This window comes from Coregonus clupeaformis, chromosome 16, assembly GCF_020615455.1.
Source record: "Coregonus clupeaformis isolate EN_2021a chromosome 16, ASM2061545v1, whole genome shotgun sequence".
In the NCBI taxonomy this organism is placed as follows: Eukaryota; Metazoa; Chordata; class Actinopteri; order Salmoniformes; family Salmonidae; genus Coregonus; species Coregonus clupeaformis.
The window spans coordinates 42,141,927-42,161,974 of record NC_059207.1 but is presented as its reverse complement, the minus strand read 5'-3'; the positions used below and the strand labels follow the sequence as shown (position 1 = coordinate 42,161,974).

At 43.6% G+C, this 20,048-nt stretch overlaps 1 protein-coding gene and 1 non-coding gene across 2 annotated transcripts; one reads left to right on the top strand and one right to left on the bottom strand.

Moving 5' to 3' along the window:
• Positions 1-1,997: 1,997 nt before the first annotated feature.
• LOC121584119 (ectonucleoside triphosphate diphosphohydrolase 2-like) lies at positions 1,998-14,209 on the bottom strand. Its single transcript, XM_041899949.1, has 9 exons — positions 14,087-14,209; positions 10,245-10,362; positions 9,486-9,636; positions 6,634-6,793; positions 6,226-6,453; positions 4,131-4,400; positions 3,665-3,784; positions 3,297-3,431; positions 1,998-3,179 (listed from the first exon to the last, which is right to left on the bottom strand). The coding sequence occupies exons 1-9, from the start codon at positions 14,204-14,206 to the stop codon at positions 2,970-2,972; spliced, it is 1,512 nt and encodes a 503-aa protein (XP_041755883.1). The 5' UTR covers positions 14,207-14,209; the 3' UTR covers positions 1,998-2,969.
• A 5,765-nt stretch (positions 14,210-19,974) lies between these two features.
• Positions 19,975-20,048, top strand: trnat-ugu. Its single transcript has one exon. It is a non-coding gene; the product is annotated as a tRNA-Thr (tRNA).

The following is a 20,048-nucleotide window of genomic DNA, read 5'->3' as shown; positions in this document are numbered from 1 at the left end:
TCATAGTGATATTGACTCAGATACTTCCAGACACAAATGAGAGAACACCTCACTCTGACCATTTTACTCGCCCTAGCAGAGCTGGTTAGGCTGTTTTCATGTTATCTAGAGCATTGGTGAAGATATCTGTGCTGCTGGCAACAATTTAATTATGTTTTTTGCCAACGTTTACTGACACCGGTCATATTCAATGGGTGTTGTGTGTTCGTAAATGCATCAGTTATTCTGTGCTCTGGCACACTCAGACGAGAGTGCTCTGAAATCGGAGTAGATAGCCAGAGTGAATTTACGAATGCACCCTTAGTCAATTGACTTTCATTGAACCAGAAAAAAACAGCGAGTGGGGTGTCTCGCTTCATCTTCCGTCTCTGACGGTTGTGACTGGGAAACTATTTTCAAGCCACTTCGATAATGAGGTTAGGAGAGCATTTTAGCTAACCCTAATCCTTTTCCTAAGTCTCCTAACCTGCACTTTAATTATCCTAATCTACATCTTAAATTCTCCTACCTGCTACGAAAAAGTCACTTCCAGTCATAGCTGTACTCCCTCTAGTCGGAACATAGAGGACTCATCTTTGTATCTGTGCCATTATAGCATCTGTGACAGCATGGGCAACGCCATTTAGGCTATCTCTTCTTCACAATGATCCCTCCTGATTGGACATTATCGACTCTTTGATCTTTCCTTGGTACTCACTGTCAAAATGACAGATTATGAACACGGAAAAAGCAATAAACGTAGCTTATTTAAAATTACATGACATGCTAGCAATGAATGACACACACAGAGTCCTGAATTAACACAAAGTCTAAAAACAGCATAAAAAGACAATTCATGAATTCAGATGGCTCACTTGCATTTCAGCAATGTAGAATACGCAGGTACACGTGAGGTTAAACGTGAGCGCTTACGTAGCACTTTAACCATAGGAGGTTGGCGGTACCTTAATTGGGGAGGACGGGCTCGTGGTAATGGCTGGAGCGGAATATGTGGAATGGTATCAAACACATAATTTCCATGTGTTTGGTGACATTCCATTCACTCCATTTCGTCCATAATTATGAGCTGTTCTCCCCTCAGCAGCCTTCTGTGACTTTAACCTCTGATAGAATGGTTTGGAATTACAGTGCATGCCATAAAATCAGTTAATCATTACCAAAAGTCAAAATGTTGTACAAAGTGTAGTATGAATTGTAATCAATACATCTGACTTCAAATGAAATATACATCTCCTTGTCAATTTGGATATGCTTTTCTCCTGTAGCCTCCTCTAAACTATGTGACATTGGAATGATTGAAACTCTAGGGATTCTATTTTAACAAACCAAACACTAACGTAAATCTAAGTGCACTCTCGTGGAGTTGTGGATGAGTCAGAAATATTTTAGCTATTTTGACAGCGGGAATTATGGGCGTAAAGCCTGGCGTTAGTGTAAAAAGGCAGGCTTTCAATGAATTAACATGTTGAAGGTGTGACGAGGGCTTGACCACTCACTGGCCAATGAAAACATACTCCGAAGCTTTCTGTGGTTGCTTCAAGTTGTGTATTTACGCTGTTTGATGTTCTGTTGTCTTAAACTCCGGCGGAAGAGAGCATGGATGTTTGTCCTATCCATTGAAGATAGGCCTACTAGGTTATTAAATAGCATACAGTATAAAAACATACAGTAACCCTATAATAGTCCTAGTTATAACAAATGTTTATGTATCCAGTTTTTCATTTGCCTTTTACATTTTAGTCATTTAGCAGACGCTCTTATCCAGAGCGACTTACAGTTAGTGAATGCATACATGTTTTTAATTTTTTTCATACTGGCCCCCCGTGGGAAACGAACCCACATCCCTGCCGGCCAAACCCTACCCTACCTTGGACGACGCTGGACCAATTGTGCGCCACCCATGGGTCTCCCGGTCGCGGCCGGCTGCGACAGAGCCTGGACTCGAACCAGCATCTCTAGTGGCACAGCTAGCACTGCGATGCAGTGCCTTAGACCACTGCGCCACTCGGGAGCCTTTAAAAAAAAAAAATATTGGCTTCAACATGGGAATATTGCATTAGAATTTTGGTAGTCTATAGCCTAAATTACATTGCATATCTGAGCAATAGACATTGTCTACCAAACGTTATAATAACATTAGCCTACCTTCGCCGTTGATATGGCCTGTATGGTGACTTTGCCATGTATAGAATTGTAAAGGTAAACAAACAGTCAAATATTAGTCTCCCTATAGGCAGACAGGTTGCCTCACACAATGTACCCGTCCACCTAGGGTCGGGTTTACGAGACTAGGCAAATATCAATACAATAGCGGATTCAGCACCACGGACAGCGAACATAATTCCCACGATTTGACATCAACAGAGGACAGTGGAAGATACATTTTTCAACAAAATGATAAACAAAAAACAAGAAGACTTTTTAACAACTTGATATTTAAAAATATGCTTCCTACACATAACAACTTAATGTTTCTAAATAGGCTTGACATCTTTCATTCCATGGGCATCGCACATGTCTAAACTTTTCACAGGAGCTGGACATACATTTTATCCAATAAAATGAAAACGGGTTGACTGTTTTGCTGCTCCCAAAAGTGATATTTTAATATAACATTGGTGATATGCTATTCTATTGATTAGGATACTGTGCACCTCCGCTGGCAAAATCCATGCCATAGACAACTGTCATACAGTTAAGACCAGCTTTTGGTCTGTATTTAAATATCACCACAGCGCTGCCTGAAATTGGCACTTTGGCACACGTTTTTAAGGACACAAGCAAGCTGATATAAGACAGGTCAATTACCAAGCCTGGCGCAAGGGTTTGAAAATAGCAGAGCACCTGCTTTAACAGGTCGAAATTGCAAATGAGCGTAAGTTTGAGAATTGCGCTGGGTTAACGACAGCCCAAAAAGTGCATATTCTGACTGGGGAGAAGATTAACCAAATGGTGTCCTGAAGACATTCTTAGATGATGCCATCACTGCCCTTCTTCTTTTGGTAGGTCTTCATTAGAAGATATCCAGGCACAATGAGGATGAGGAAGACAAAGAGGAAGATGAGACCAGTCCAGGCCTCGGGGCGCAGAGCCTTCCTCAGTCCCATGCTCTCCCCTGGCAACAGACTGCTCAGACTCAGCATGTAACCCAGCGCCCAGCCAATAGAGGTGTCTCCTGCCTGCACAAAATAAGAACAACAAACCACAACTGAACTCCTTAGCATACATATAGTGGTACATGAAAAAAGCTATATTGAAATAGTCAAGCATTTGTATTGTTTTACTTTGCTGCTCACCTTTCTCTGAAAAGAGATCCGAGGGAAAGAGAGCTCATCAAAGCCATAGCCTTGGAGCATGAGGACCTGGACAAAGACAGAGGCTGCACAGTAATCCTGTAGACGACCCTTCTGGTCTGGGGCCTTCAATAGCATCTGTTTATGTGGAGGGGTTTGGGGTTAGAAAAATATCACTAAATGTTAATTTAGTTATTCCTCTGTTGTTCACTTTTCTTACTTTTTGCAAATAATACACACTCATCAGCAGGACATTTTCATAAGTGCTCAGAAAACCCAAATGCTGATAATGGAATTGAATACCCTGAATATTAGATCAGTTCTCCTTTCACTCAGATGATAATCATGTGCAGTGCCCTACTCTCCAGTACCTCCTGGAAGCTCATGTTGCAGACAGTGCGGGCGGCTCCCTCTAGTAGAGTGGGAGACGTGACAGTGATGCCTGTTGTGCGCTGCAGGAACACGTGAGTGTAGAAGAAGGCAGAAAAGGCCTGTGGAGAGGAGGCCACAAGATGATTGCTCAATCTGCCCCTTGACAATAAACAGACAATTATTCTGTCTCATAAATCTCATGAGGCTGTGGGCTGTTTGTCTATATGCTTTGGCTTACAATGAACAAGCCTATGAATGAAAATGGAAAATACCGTATTGTTCTGACAGAATTTCTGAAAAGAAATTAATCTGATTGTCAAATAGCTTGAACCAAAGTATGCCACTAAATATTAGGATATGATGTACATTTGAATTAAAATGGGATCAATTCTAAGAAACAGTGAGCCATAGATTGAATCCGTGATTGATCTTAAAGTGTGATCTCTGTATGGGTATCCTCCTCACCATGAAGCTGCCGCTGACGTTGGGCTGAAAGACTCCATCAAAGGAGCACTTGGAGAAAGAGCACCTGTCGAAGGAGAAGATCTTGGACATATTGCCAAGGCACTGCAGGTAATGCCCAGTGCCCATAACTGTCAGGGAGTCCTGGGGGCTGTAGGGAGAGGGCCTTTGGTCTGCTGTGCATGGGGAGTCAAACACCTTGTCCAGCTTCATGGAGACATTGAAACCTGCTGGATAGCAGGGGTGTGATACATGGGGCACAGTACCTTGAGTCTGAGAGACAGAAGAGACAAAATACATACAGTTGAAGTCGGAAGTTTACATACACTTAGGTTGGAGTCATTAAAACTCGTTTTTCAACCACTCCACACATTTCTTGTTAACAAACTATATTTTGGGCAAGTCGGTTAGGACATCTACTTTGTGCATGACACAAGTAATTTTTCCAACAATTGTTTACAGACAGATTATTTCACTTATAATTCAATGTATCACAATTCCAGTGGGTCAGAAGTTTACATACACTAAGTTGACTGTGCCTTCAAACAGCTTGGAAAATTCCAGAAAATGTTGTCATGGCTTTAGAAGCTTCTGATAGGCTAATTGACATTATTTGAGTCAATTGGAGTTGTACCTGTGGATGTATTTCAAGGCCTACCTTCAAACTCAGTGCCTCTTTGCTTGAGATCATGGAAAAATCAAAAGAAATCAGCCAAGACCTCAGAAAAAATATTCTAGACCTCCACAAGTCTGGTTCATCCTTGGGAGCAATTTCCAAACGCCTGAAGGTACCACATTCATCTGTTCAAACAATAGTACGCAAGTATAAACACCATGGGACAACGCAGCCGTCATACCGCTCAGGAAGGAGACGCATTCTGTCTCCTAGAGATGAACGTACTTTGGTGCGAAAAGTGCAAATCAATCCCAGAACAGCAAAGGACCTTGTGAAGATGCTGAAGGAAACAGGTACAAAAGTATCTATATCCACAGTAAAACGAGCCCTATATCGACATAACCTGAAAGGCCGCTCAGCAAGGAAGAAGCCACTGCTCCAAAACCGCCATTAAAAAGCCAGACTACAGTTTGCAACTGCACATGGGGACAAAGATCGTACTTTTTGGAGAAATGTCCTCTGGTCTGATGAAACAAAAATAGAACTGTTTGGCCATAATGACCATCGTTATGTTTGGAGGAAAAAGGGGTATGCTTGCAAGCCGAAGAACACCATCCCAACCGTGAAGCACAGGGGTGGCAGCATCATGCTGTGGGGGTGCTTTGCTGCAGGACGGACTGGTGCACGTCACAAAATAGATGACATCATGAGGAAGGAAAATTATGTGGATATATTAAAGCAACATCTCAAGACATCAGGCAGGAAGTTAAAGCTTGGTCGCAAATGGGTCTTCCAAATGGACAATGACCCCAAGCATACTTCCAAAGTTGTGGCAAAATGGCTTAAGGACAACAAAGTAAAGGTATTGGAGTGGACATCACAAAGCCCTGACCTCAATCCTATAGGACATTTGTGGGCAGAACTGAAAAAGTGTATGCGAGCAAGGAGGCCTACAAACCTGACTCAGTTACAACAGCTCTGTCAGGAGGAATGGGCCAAAATTCACCCAACTTATTGTGGGAAGCTTGTGGAAGGCTACCCGAAACGTTTGACCCAAGTTCAACAATTTAAATGCAATGCTACCAAATACTAATTGAGTGTATGTAAACTTCTGACCCACTGGGATTGTGATGAAAGAAATAAAAGCTGAAATAAATAATTCTCTCTACTATTATTCTGACATTTCACATTCTTAAAATAAAGTGGTGATCCTAACTGACCTAAGACAGGGAATTCTTACTAAGGTTAAAAGTCAGGAATTGTGAAAAACTGAGTTTAAATGTATTTGGCTAAGGTGTATGTAAACTTCCGACTTCAACTGTACCTCTGTAGTCATATCCTGATGATAAGTGGCTATACAGTCTACCATATTTGAGCCTAACATTGTTCTATGGTTTTAGCATTACTATGCACTTTGGTTTGTGATATACTCAATCATTCTGCGTTTGTAATACTACTGTGTTTTAGGAGAACGTTAGTTACCTTGACCAAGTGAGCCAGCAGTCTGCGTAAGACCTGGTCCCTGCCGTAGCACAGGAAGCTCTGTGTGTAGAGGTGGTAGTCTCGACCATAAAGACGCAGCGCCATGACGTTACTCTTGTCCTCCACCACATCTGCGGTCTCAAAGGTAATCTGAGTGGAGGCGCCTCCGAAGTCCAGAGCGCCCACTGTATCTCTGCCAGGACTAAGCCAACGCCCCACAAAGCCATACTAAGAGACAAAAGAAAGAATGAGAAGGAAATGAAGAGTGCCAGTTTGTCTTGAGAAACAACGAAAACAAACCAATGTTTCTTATTCATCATTCCTCAACAAGGCCAGCACTGCTTAACATTCATTCCTCAGTGTTCTTGAATAGCTCTGATGCCGGCTCTGAAACTGTGAAAACTTCACCTTGATAAAGTTCTCTAACAGGTAGTTGACAGTGACCCAGCCATATGCCCCCTCCTCCTGTCCACTCAAGATGGTCGCCCCTCTGAAGTCAAAAGGATAAGTACGCAATTTGCTCCCTACTTCCTTCAGTATCTGCTCTGACTCTGTGGGGTTGGATATACTGTGGGAAAGAGAGAGAAAAGTGGGACAGGACTAGACAAAAACAATTATAATGTTGTCATTAGCCAACATACTGTAAAGTCATTCTAATGTGGTAGCTCACATAATGTCACGATCGTTGTGAGATGAAGCGGACCAAGGCGCAGCGTGATAACCGTACATCTTTTATTGAAGTACACACACGAACAAAACAACAAACCAAACGATACGTGAAGTTCTAGGTTAACACCAAAACAAACCTTACGGAACAAGATCCCACAAAGACTAGTGCAAAACAGGCTGCCTAAATATGGTCCCCAATCAGAGACAACGAGCTACAGCTGCCTCTGATTGGGAACCACCCTGGCCAACATAGAACTAAACGATCTAGAACAAAAAACATAGAAAACTAAACATAGAAAATCCACACCCTGGCTCAACATTTAAGAGTCCCCAGAGCCAGGGCGTGACAGTACCCCCCCAAAGGCTCGGACTGCGACCGCGCCACACAAACACAAGAGGGTAGGGGCCGGGTGGGCATTCCGCCTCGGAGGCGGATCCGGCTCCGGGCGTGACCACCACTCTCTCTCCACCCCCCCGTTGCGCCCCTGATCTGGTCTGGCCCTGCTGGCCGGAGCTGGACTGGACACCGGTGGAGCGGATTGCTCTGGCTCCGGAGTGGAGCAGCTGACCGGTGCCGGACCAGGCACCAGTGGAACAGGCACGGGCCGGTGCCGGACCAGGCACCACTGGTTTGGTGCGAGGGGCAGGAACAGGCCGGACCGGGCTGGCGACGCGCACCGCTGGCGACGCGCACCACTGGCTTGGTGCGAGGGGCAGGAACAGGCCGGACCGGGCTGGCGACGCGCACCACTGGTTTGGTGCGAGGGGCAGGAACAGGCCGGACCGGGCTGGCGACGCGCACCACTGGCTTGGTGCGAGGGATAGGAACAGGCCGGACCGGGCTGGCGACGCGCACCACAGGCTTGGTGCGAGGGGCAGGAACAGGCCGGACCGGGCTGGCGACGCGCACCGCAGGCTTAGTGCGGGGATCATGAACGGGCCGGACGGTACTGGGAACGCACACGACTGGCCTTGTGCGGGAATCAGGAACGGGCCGGACCAGACTGGTGACACACACCACTTGCTTGGTGCGAGGAGCGGGACTGGGTTTCCTTCTAAACCTCCGCTCCCTCTGCTGCCTAACCAGTTCCTCTCGCCGTGCCTCTACACTCTCCCTCTCCCTCATGACCAATAGCCCCCGTAACCTGGTGGCCTCCTCTCCTAGTCTGCAGATTCGCCCTGTAGCTGCCTCCTGCTGCCCCGTCATCCATGACGATCGTCGACTGAAGATCCCACCACGACTGGATCAAGCAGCGTGAAGAGGAGAGAGGATGGACTTGGGAGGAGAAGAGTGAGAGTCTGGCGAGAGCCATGGAGGCCATGTTCACGGGGGAAATACAAGCCCAACAATTTTTTAGGGGGGGGCTCACGCCGTGGACGACGAGGCAGCAGGAGGCCGCGATAGAGCGGTTCAGCAGGTTAGCAGAGGAGGCCGCCAGGTTACGGGGGCCACTGGTCACGAGGGAGAGGGAGAGTGTGGAGGCACGGCGAGAGGAACTGGTTAGGCAGCAGAGGGAGCGGAGGTTTATGAGGAAACCCAGTCCCGCTCCTCGCACCAAGCAAGTGATGTGTGTCACCAGTCCGGTCCGGCCCGTTCCTGATTCCCGCACAAGGCCAGTGGTGTGTGTTCCCAGTATGGTCAGGCCCGTTCCTGCTCCCCGCACTAAGCCTGTGGTGCGTGTCGCCAGCCCGGTCCGGCCTGTTCCTGCTCCCCGCACCAAGGCAATGGTGCGTGTTCCCAGTCCAGCCCGGCCCGTTCCTGCTCCCCGCACCAAGCCAGTGGTGCGCGTCGACAGTCCGGCCCGGCCTGTTCCTTCTCCCCGCACCAAGCCTGTGGTGCGTGTTCCCAGTCCAGCCCGGCCTGTTCCTGTCCCTCGCACCAAGCCAGTGGTGCGCGTCGCCAGCCCGGTCCGGCCTGTTCCTGTCCCTCGCACCAAGCCAGTGGTGCGCGTCGCCAGCCCGGTCCGGCCCGTTCCTGCTCCCCGCACCAAGCCAGTGGTGCGCGTCGCCAGCCCGGTCCGGCCCGTTCCTGCTCCCCGCACCAAGCCAGTGGTGCGCGTCGTCAGTCCGGCACGGTCCGTGCCTGTTCCACCGGTGCCTGGTCCGGCACCGGTCAGCTGCTCCACTCCGGAGCCAGAGCAATCCGCTCCACCGGTGTCCAGTCCAGCTCCGGCCAGCGGGGCCAGACCAGACCAGGGGCGCTACGGGGGGGTAGAGGGAGAGTGGTGGTCATGCCCGGAGCCGGATCCGCCTCCGAGGCGGAATGCCCACCCGGCCCCTCCCCTGTTGTGTTTGGTTGGCGCGGTCGCTGTCCGCGCCTTTGGGGGGGGGTACTGTCACGCCCTGGCTCTGGGGACTCATATGTTGAGCCAGGGTGTGGATTTTTTTTGTTGTATAACCTAGGACTTCACGTTTCGTTTGTTGTTTTGCTCATGTTGTTGTGTACAAATAAAGTATGTACGCTTATCACGCTGTGCCTTGGTCCGCATCATGTAACGATCGTGACACATAACCCATGAACGTAAGATGCTATTATACTGTGTATCTGATCTGAAAGTACATCTAATGTTATTTTGTGCATCTCCACTCACTTCAGTAGCCTCATACCCGCTGTGGCTCCCAGATACACAGGAGTGAGGTGGTGTCTGGATTTGGGAATGTCCTGCAAAGCCTGTTCCAGACAGCGTTCCAGACTGCGCCCTGCACCCCCTCGCTCCGCTGCATAGCTGGATATCCCTCCTCCTGGGTATGTAGACATTAAATAGAATATAATACAATAAAATACAATAGAATACAATATAAATCAGAATATGAATACCCCAAAGTGTATGTGATTTCTGCCAATTTTGACTTGTGCCTGACCTTTTCTTTCATGTCAGCAAGAAACTTACTGTACCTGAATGGATGCAATACAATTTCACGAGTGTTTCTATGATTACCTGCCCAACTGAAACCAAACTTAAGTAATAGAGGAAGTACTGGAGAGGGCATACAGCGTACATGGCAATAGAAAGGGAACCAGAACTCTCAGTTAAGAATCAGAATTACGCAAAACATAACTGTGAAAAAGCACTTTTGTAATATTAATCTCTGACCGGTCATTCTTGAGGGGAACATACTGAGTTCCCTTCTAGAAAACAACAGAAATGGAAGTGAGTTTAGGGTATTTGTAGAACACTCAGACACTGGAGAAGTGGATATGTATGAGAAATATGATAATAGCTCCACCTTTCCCTGGAATAGGCGAGATGGATTTGTGTGTGTGTCATAATATGATATATTATATACAATCTCTTCAGTTCTACAGAATTGCCTAGGAGGTAGGGGTTGATATGGCTATGCCCTCTTACCCTTAACATGACACTCGCTGTGCTGAGTGACAATGCCTGTGCCATTTTGTTTATCAGCTGGCCACTTGTAGATGTACATGGCAGTGTGGGACGAGCCTGCATCCAGGACTACTCCATACTGAAACAGACAGAAAACGGTTGGAAAAGTCAGAAATACAGGCAAAATAGAAATAAGCAATACATGTTTCAGAATTTGCCTGACAATACTAGGCAACACTACTTTTGTATTTATTGTGTATCTTACACGTTGACATTTCAGTGCTTATTTTGAGATTCCCACAGCAAAGTCAAAATATCACTGACCAATATCTGGTCCTTCAAAATGTTTTTCGAGTTAATACAGTATGGCCACAAAAGAGAATTCAAAGTTACTTTGATGAGGAAAGAAATAAGACTGTTACAGGTTTTGGTTTTTCCAATTATGTTTTGAGGATGGACTTTTAGCACGTATAGCATTTTAGAACGTAGGGCGCACAGATTGGTGTCACCTCATCAGTCATTATGTGTTACACCTGTGCTGGTTACCATCTCATTAGTGGGAAGGTGTTTCACCTGTGTTGGCCCAGGTGCTATTTAGGAGTGGCTGGCCCAGTGCTCCAGTGGAGTTGGGGAGAGCTACACTTCATGGGTGATTTTGAGCTAAACCTATTTAAGTTTGAAAGAAGCCTGAGTTTTGGCATTTCCCCCGTTTGTTTTGCTCCATATTCATTTTACTCTCTATCCTAAGTTCTTGAGGGTTTTTCATTAAGTTTGTCTTTTTGGAGGCAAACCTAGTGGGCATCTATGGTGGGTGTCTTTTAGAACCCCTTACTAGTGGCTTTGCCAACTTTCAGTATGCACCCTCATGGGTGCCTTTAAGACCCCTTTTGAACCCTTTTCTGTTTTGTTTGGTTGTAAGTGATTTTCATTGTTAGTTCCCTTTGTTGTGAGACATTTTGAGTTTCTCTTGTGGGAACGTAACAGTAACCATAAGGGACAATAGAAAATGAGTTGAGTAAAATAGGCATGGCTTTATGCTGATCTTTCATTCTTGCCCTTTTATTTTCTTGTTTTTCATCCCTTTTATGATTCAGGTTGGGCTTTGTTTAAAAAGGCTTTCCGCTGAGTGCTCTGAGGTTGGGTTTATTAAGCAAGATACTGCATGTCAAAGGCACAGCAGGGCCAGTTTCCCGATAGCGATGGAATGTAACTTTGACTATAACCAATGTTCCCTCTAATTTCTTCCAGTACTGAGCAAATTTCAGGTCTGCTGAGCGCAAACTTGAACGTTATGAACATTCTGTGCAACTTCCAGCACGTGTTTACTGTGAACACTGAGGCTGTACAAGCTTTAGTATGGCCACTGTGGCTATTTGATCATAATGTAGGCCTATCATAGTGGCATACCATCAAAAACAATGGAGAAAATGCATCCCATAACATTTTAACATGGAAATAGCTGTTCGGTCATTCAGCCTACAGTAGCAGCCAATGTGTGGTGTTCAATGTATGCCTACTTTCCATGAGGCTTTTGAAAAAAAAAACGTGCAGCGCTTGACATTAACCTGTTTATCCACTTGTCCTTCAGACAAGGTGACTGAAAATGCTGTTGTGGTGTTTGATACAAGAAACCACTACAAAATCAAATGCATTGTTATTCTCATATCATTATTACAGAGACTCAGACAAATTGTTACCCTCTGCCTATTGGCTACTTAGCTTATTCAAGCCTGTCTCAAAATACAACACTGCCCCTTTATAAAGCTCTTTACCTGACTCTCCTTTCAAAGGTGTCTAGAAATGTACATGTTTTGTGCTCTTGTAGGAAGCAATCACTCCCCTATTGCTCACTACAAATTATCTATAACTGGGCTAATAACTCACTAACTAGCAAAGGACATGAACAAAAATGTGCACACGTGGCTACATGCAGCTCTTGCTTTGATCTCAAAACAAGCGCATCTACTCGGGACCACTCATGCTGTGAACACAGTCCAGTTCAAAGGAAATGGCACAGATCCATATATGGAAATGGTCTATTTGCATATAGGCCTACTGCAGCTCTATAATAATAATAATAAGCCATTTAGCAGACGCTTTTATCCAAAGCGACTTAGTCGTGTGTACATACATTTTTACGCATGGGTGGTCCCGGGGATCGAACCCACTACCCTGGCGTTACAAGCGCCATGCTCTACCAATTGAGCTACAGAGGACCAGAGGCACTGATTGTTTATGCCTCACCGGTCTGTGTAGAGTACGGGCTGAGTCGTGCGTGTCAATGCAATAGAATCCTACTGCCTACAACAAAATCTCTTGCATAGTTTGTTTTGTTTCGGTATGTTGCATTGAAAGTGGCTAATATTGCATCCATTCGATCACAATTGCCACAGTAAAAGTAAACGTTGATAGTGTTAACAGGGAAAACTCTAGAACAGTGGTCACCAACCGTTTCTGAGTCAAAATGCAAGCAGAGATCTTCCACCTATTCCGCTCCAGCCATTACCACGAGCCCGTCCTCCCCAATTAAGGTGCCACCAATCTCCTGTGCTAGGCACAGACGTCAATTCAACATTTATTCCATGTTGGTTCAACGTAATTTCAATGAAATGATGTGGAAACAACGTTGATTCAACCAGTGTGTGCCCAGTGGGGAGCGTTTTCAAGTGCAACTTTAGTAATGATGGTTTTGGGAAACAGCTCAGAGATTTAAAGACGCTCCTACGAAGGTTCTTATGATAAATTTAGCATTAAAATGTTTTTGGGAAACCGGGCTCAGGGGCATTGCTAAATTGCCTGAAACGCTGGTTTCATTAATCTCCAAGTTTCACTATCTGTCCGTCTCTGACATGTCTTCATGTATAATTACTTGTTAAATGTAAATTTGATCAGACTTTTCAACTCCACATTGTGCACATCCATAGTAATAGTATTAGGCCTACTTTATTTGTGGTTCATCGTATTGCCTATGTAATGGAGAATATGCATAACCGGCCCGGGATGCTTTAGAGAGCATTGTTTCCACAGTTTACAAGAATGAATCTTATTCTACAAAATGGGGCACAAAATAAGTATTACATTGAGACTCTGTGCTGCAAAAATATGACAAACAACAGCTCAGGTAAGAATTGCAATTGTGATGCACAACTCTGAAAGCTGCAGCAATGCATATCATCACCACTCTAGGAGTTCCAGCTGCTCCTTTGTGTTATGAGGGAAATCAACATTAACATTCAAATCAAACTGTGGATTTCAAAAACAGGGATTACATTTTGAGGAACAGCAAATTGGTGGATGGACCTCTGATTGAAACTGTGGAATCACACTTGAATTATAGATCTGGGTGGTTTCCAGATTGACCCCACAGTACAAAAACAAACAGAATATTGTTTATATTTTATTATGGTAGGCTAATGCTATTATATTAATGTTGTTTACAAAAACATTCAACATATGTTTTCCTAGCCTGTATTATTGCATGCCTTTATAACGTTATTATAACCAACATCATAACCAACATATTTTCATTGTTAAGGGAATAGTCCTACAAGCCATTTGTATAGCCTACAAAAGTAAACATATTCTCTACATTGTATCCGGTTTGCAGAATATGAAACATTGACAATTTGGCACCTTCGCACGGAACTGGTGCTTAGACATGACAAACAACGTTTTTGTAAGTATGGCATTTGCTACACTTTATTTATAATACAGTAAAACCTAACGTTATTTATCTCGTTTTATCCAGGATATGTCGTTAAATAATTGGCTACAGCCACTCATCGACAGGTGTATGCAAATACAATCAGTATACTTTCATTTTCGCGCCAGTAAATCTGAGAATAGGTCAAGAAAGTTATTACCATGAATTGTGGAGGTTCCCTCATGTCGTCAATCGGGATGACGAGCAGTATAATCCCAGTTATTCCCAGTAGCATGAACGCCACGGCCGGGGCTATTATTTGATAGTACCGGGTACTCATGAGGCTGCGGCTTCTGACAGAGAGACCGAATCCGTTTCTGAAGACAGCAATCATAAGATTAACAGCGAACCAATGCCTGAGTGAAGTGAAAGGTGTGGGTTGGGCCAGATCTATCGCCCTTTCAACACCTGACCTGATTACAGGAGGGGTTTGTTTTCTTGTCGATGGACACCCAGTGGTGACAAACGTTTTGTTTTCTATAGCCTATTGACTCTATACCAGGGATGGAACCTGAATTTCCTCAGGAGAAGAGATTATTTGATTGAATGACAGTGTTTAGTAGGATGAAAGTCCTAATGGGGAACAAATATAATTGTGATTTGGATATTCAGAGAGGGTGAGGAATATGTATTAAATGAGAATGCTAATTAAAACAGGTTTTATGTCAAGTGTACAATGACGCAACCACCATCATAAACTACAACTACAATGTCATAAAGACCAGAAAAATGTATTTCTTTTCCCCATGAATGTTCTTATCCACAAGACCAGTTCCTTCAGTGTTTGACACTCATTATATTTAGCAATTTATGCAGATTGTCAGTCAGCTACATCTGAAACTATGGTGTAAGGATGCCCTGCAGTTGGTCTGAAGCTACAGATGTTTCAGCTGGGCACCATAGCCGTAGAGTGAGAGTGAAATCTGGAAGGACACACACACACAGACACACACACACACACGCTACACTGTGCTGCCATTCTTTGATATTTGTTATCATATTACAACAGGAACACACACACACTCAATATAACAAATCCCATCTAGCAGATAACGTTCTGAGAACCGTATCCCACTGGGCAAAAACTGGTTGAATCAACGACGTTTCCACATAATTTCAACCCCCAAAATGAATGTGATGATGTTGAATCAAAACTAATTGGATTTCAATTTAAGGGCATTTCGTCATTTTTTCGCACCAACTTTTAACCTAATCCAATGACATAGTGATTTTTTGTTGTTGATTTTACCTTTAATTCACGTTAGTTGACAACTCAAGCAAATGTAAATCAAAACTAGAAGTTGAACTGACGCCTGTGCCCAGTCGGGTGTTTCTTAGAGCTTGGTAAGAGCGTGCTTGTCCTATGGTTATTTTGCATTCAACCTTCCCACAACTTTGGAACATTCTCTGCACATTTAAGGAACTTGACAAAAAAAATAGATTTTCTTGGTATTTCATTACTTTAACAGAACGTTTCCTATATGTTCAAACATGGTTACATTTAATTTACATTTTGGTAATGTTCTAGGAACGTTCTCCAACTGGTTTGACATTGGGAACGTTCTCAAATAGTTGTTAAGTTGTTAAGAAACAACATTCTTCTGTGGGAATTTGAGTACTTCAGCATAACGTTTCCTACAGGTTTCCTCATGGTTCTATTTAAAGACATGTTCTCACATTGTTCTGAGAACGTTAAGAAAATGTTCCATAAAAACCACAAGAAAACTTTAGTAACGTTCAGAGAACGTTCGGAGAATGTTATTTTAAAAACATATACATTCCTTTCTCAGCAGCAACAAAACTCTCTCTATCCTCTATCTTAAGGGTGCGTTCGAAAATCACTCTGGTCATCTACTCCGATTTCAGAGCACTCTCGTCTGTGTGTGCCAGAGCGCAGAATAACTGATGAATTTACGAACGCTCAACACCCTTTGAATATGGCTGGTGTCGGTAAATGTCGGCAAAAAAGCGTAATTAAATTGTTGCCAGCAGCACAGTTACAGTCACCAACGCTCTGGATAACATGAAAACAGCCTAACCAGCTCTGCAAGGGCGAGTAAAATGGTCAGAGTGTGGTGTTCTCTCATTTGTGTCTGGAAGTAGCTAGCAAGCTAGCCAACGTTAGCCAGTTAGCTCGGGTGCTTGACTGCCGTTGTGAGGTCAGAACACTCAGATCAACCCTACTCCTCCACAAGAGCATCCAGTGTGCGCTCTGAATGCTACAAGAGCGAAACGCTCTGAATTTATGAACGGACAATCTGACAACGCTCTGAATTTAAGAACGCCCAGACCACATTCTGAGCGCTCTCTGGCACTCCAGATTGAATTTATGAACACACCCTAAGTGTGTCCGGGTGTGTTGGCCGCGACCACTAATTGATCACACCTGATCTTAAAGAGTGCTTGTTTCCTTTGAAATAGGGTCTGTTTGAATAGATTAAAATGAACAGGTTTGTATGAGTTTAAAAAACATGGCATGTTAGCTCCATCCTGGTGGCACAGTGGACTAATTCCATGGATAGAGAACAGAAGAGCATAGGTTTGAAATTCACTGATATAAAAAGTAAATGTGTTTGCATGAATGCCTAAGCAAATTAATTTCCATCTGTGCTTAGAGTTCAAAACAGTTAAAGATGCACTATGCAGAAATCGCTCCACCAGTTCCTGGTTGCTAAAATTCTTATAGTTTGCTTATTTTCAGTTTGTGACAAAACAAGCAGTCATTGTGTAGAGAATCATTGTACCATCTAAACCGCTGTGAAATACTGTATCTTTCCATAACCAAAAATATTGTATTTTCAGCTGTTTGAAGCTGGTGTACAAAACAGAAAGTAAAAGATGCAAAAACTTAACTTAAGAACAGGAAGCATAGAAATAGTGCACATAGAACAGATCTACCGCTTCTTAGACTTGCTTTCAATGAGAATAACAGCTCTATAACACACATTTCTATGTGAATTTGGTCAGGTTGCCCAAAAAGTTAAATATTGCAGCTTTAAAGCTGTCATTCTCATTGAAAGCAATCTTTTACTTCGTGTTTTATACACCAGCTTCAAACAGCTAAAAATACAATATTTTTGGTTATGGAAAATATATTTCAAAGCGGTTTAGATGGTACAATGATTCTCTACAGAATGACTGCTTGTTTTGTCACATAAACTGAAATTAGGCGAACTATTAGAATTTTAGCAACCAGAAAATGGCAGAGCAATTTCTGCATATTGCACCATTAGCCCAAATTAAGTCTTATTGAAACATATTCCCAAAACGTTATATAATTAACTTCATATAACCTATAACTTCCATTCTCAGAATGTTAATAAAACATCCCAGGAAAGCTTTCAGGGAACCATAGTAAAGCATTCTCAGAACCTCCCTGCAACCTAAAAATGAAAGTTCTCAGAACAGGCAAAATGTCAATGTTCCATTTTACCGGTCTAGAAACGTATGGGTTCGTTCCCAGAACCAATGGGAAACCAAAGACTTATGTTCCCACAACTTCCAAAGAACCAAATGTGCTAGTTGGGATGTTTTTGTGAAATTATCATTAGAAGGAAGTACACTATAAGTCACCCTCTTGAGGTACAATGGTGTCATCACAACTTGTTTGATGAATCGGGTCAAATTGTGCCGTATTAAGAATATCAAGCTCATCGGGATATTTTGTTTTTTGAACGATGATGCAAAACGTCTACACTTGTTTGGTACAAGTGTTTTTACATGATTGTTGTCTGCTCTGTACTTGATCTCTCTATTGGTAAGTTTGAAGTTTCACAGCTAGGAGTTTCGATGGCTTTGCTGCCCTGAAACAGTGGAATAATTCCATATCGAGATCGATATAAATGCTAGACTGTTGAAAAAGTTATTTTCAACAGAGCTTAGTGGTTAAGAGCGTGGTGGGGGCGGCAGGTAGCTTAGTGGTTAAGAGCGTTGTACCAGTAACCGAAAGGTCGCTGGTTCTAATCCCCAAGCCGAATAGGTGAAAAATCTGTCGATGTGCCCTTGAGCAAGGCACTTAACCCTAGTTGCTCTGGATAAGAGCGTCTGCTAAATGATTTATTTATTTACTTAAATTCTTTGTCATATGTACCACTTTACTGTCACTTTTACCTCCATTTGAAATGTTTCTCTAATTTGAAACAGTGGAGGGTGCTACTCTCACACAATTCTACGTGAGGCAACCTACAGGCATATCCTGGTCTACGCTTTGAGAAACAATCACCCAACTCTCTGGTTAATTCAACCACAACTGAACCAGCAGTAACCCACATTCCATGTCTATCTATCTGTCTTCTTCATTGGTATCCATGCTTCTTTCAACAGCAGAGACCGCGAGACTAATCATCCATCAATATAACATGGCGACCTGGGTTAAATGCAGCTGTCAGATCGATACAAATTAGTCATATAATTCTGATCATCTGCTTGCAGATGTCAAATAATTCCCTTTCAAAGGAGATTGATTTTTAAAAGAGCAATAGAATGTCACACCTCCCAGTGAGCCAGTTACCTCAGGTTCTGTTTGTTGAGGTTTCATTTTGATGAAGAGGAGCTGTGCTTTCTAGTCTGTCTTCAAAGGCTGAATGAATGTGTGGTTACAGTAGATTGGCATAGGTAATTTATAAGATTGTATCCAGGTAGACTTAATAAAATTAAGTGAAAACATTGATTCTGATAATGGTCCTTGGTGTTGATGATCACATTTATTTTGTCTTATTTTTTTGTCAAATCAATTACATTGATGTAAATGCATTAATGCGACATTGTAACAGTTGCAAAATCCTCACTAAGGGAATTCCACCATATACCATAATATACAGTATGTTTGATGTGTCCCAGAATGTCCAGCAGTACAACAGAATCTATCCAAGCCTCCCCCGATGCTTGCTCTGGCCAAGACAGTGTGTGGTTTGGCGTTCATGCCGAACTGTAGATGACACTGGAGCTGGTGACATGCACTGGAGTTAGGTGAGGGGTGAGATGCACAGTGCTTGATTGCCTGAACAGAGCAGGGGGACAACACAACACAAATGGCGGAGAGGTGAAGAGGTTAGGAACATAATTCTGAAATGCACAGATAAATCAGGAGTGTCCAGCTAGTCAGGCAGGGCCTCTCCTCTCTCCTGCAGGGCCAGCTCTGGTCCAACCACCAACCACCTGATATTTCCTTTCCAAACACAACACTGTCAATGTCCCATCCCCCGGGCCTGGTAGCAGGGCCCTAAGGACTTACACAGGCTGCTGCTGCACATTGGAGGGCCAGGGCACCGGGAGGGCATTCACACCTTGTTAAGTTTTACAACTTGTGCATTTGTCGACCCCAGTCCTCTATTGCCCCTGTGACTGAAGCAAGCCTTTGAAGTTACCTTCTCCATGGAGCAGGGTGATGGAGAAAGTCAGGGTGAAGATTCTCCCTTATGGATGTGAATGATGCAACATTGATGACATGCATACAGCATATCGGCAAGTGACACAGGCAGACAAAATATAGTATAGGTGACAATTGTTGTTTGCCACTTACAAAAATAAATAAAGTTAATACAAAAATGTATCAATCAAGTGTAAGAAATTATGTCAATACTCTACATTTTTCCAAATAGCATACATTTAAGTAAAACACAGATATACAAAGGTTGTTTTATCTACCATAACAACTACATTGTCATAATGCTGACACTTTGATGAATAGTCCCTTATAAGGGATGCATACAGTAAGACAGGGAGTAGAACTAATAGAACTATTGCATGCCACACATGTCAAGCTGCGGAATCTTTGTGACTTTTAGAGGGTTCATCACTAAAGTCTACTAATCCATCTATTGCTGGAATTTATAGTGAAAAAGTGTTTCTATTTAACTTCATGGTTTCTATGTAGGACATGATGTCAGTTGATGTCAGTTGTGGCTTGCATGGACTGCTACACTTTTGTTCTGAAATTCTTTCCCTTTTACCTGTACATGAGAGACTGTTGTACATTGCATGAAGGAATGCCTATTCAAGTGATTAAAGGAGCAGAAAACAGGTTATATTTTAGAGTAGGGGGTACTTGCCTCCTGTAGCTCAGTTGGTAGAGCATGGCGCTTGTAACACCATGGTTGTGGGTTCAATTCCCACGGGGGGCC

Excerpts from the sequence above, each read along its gene's own strand:
- LOC121584119 (XM_041899949.1), bottom strand. The coding sequence starts at position 14,206 with ATGAGTACCCGGTACTATCAAATAATAGCCCCGGCCGTGGCGTTCATG. Across the intron at positions 10,363-14,086 it reads GGGAACCTCCACAATTCATG|TATGGAGTAGTCCTGGATGC; the intron begins GTAATAACTTTC and ends TGTCTGTTTCAG. Across the intron at positions 4,401-6,225 it reads TGCTGGCTCACTTGGTCAAG|ACTCAAGGTACTGTGCCCCA; the intron begins GTAACTAACGTT and ends TCTGTCTCTCAG.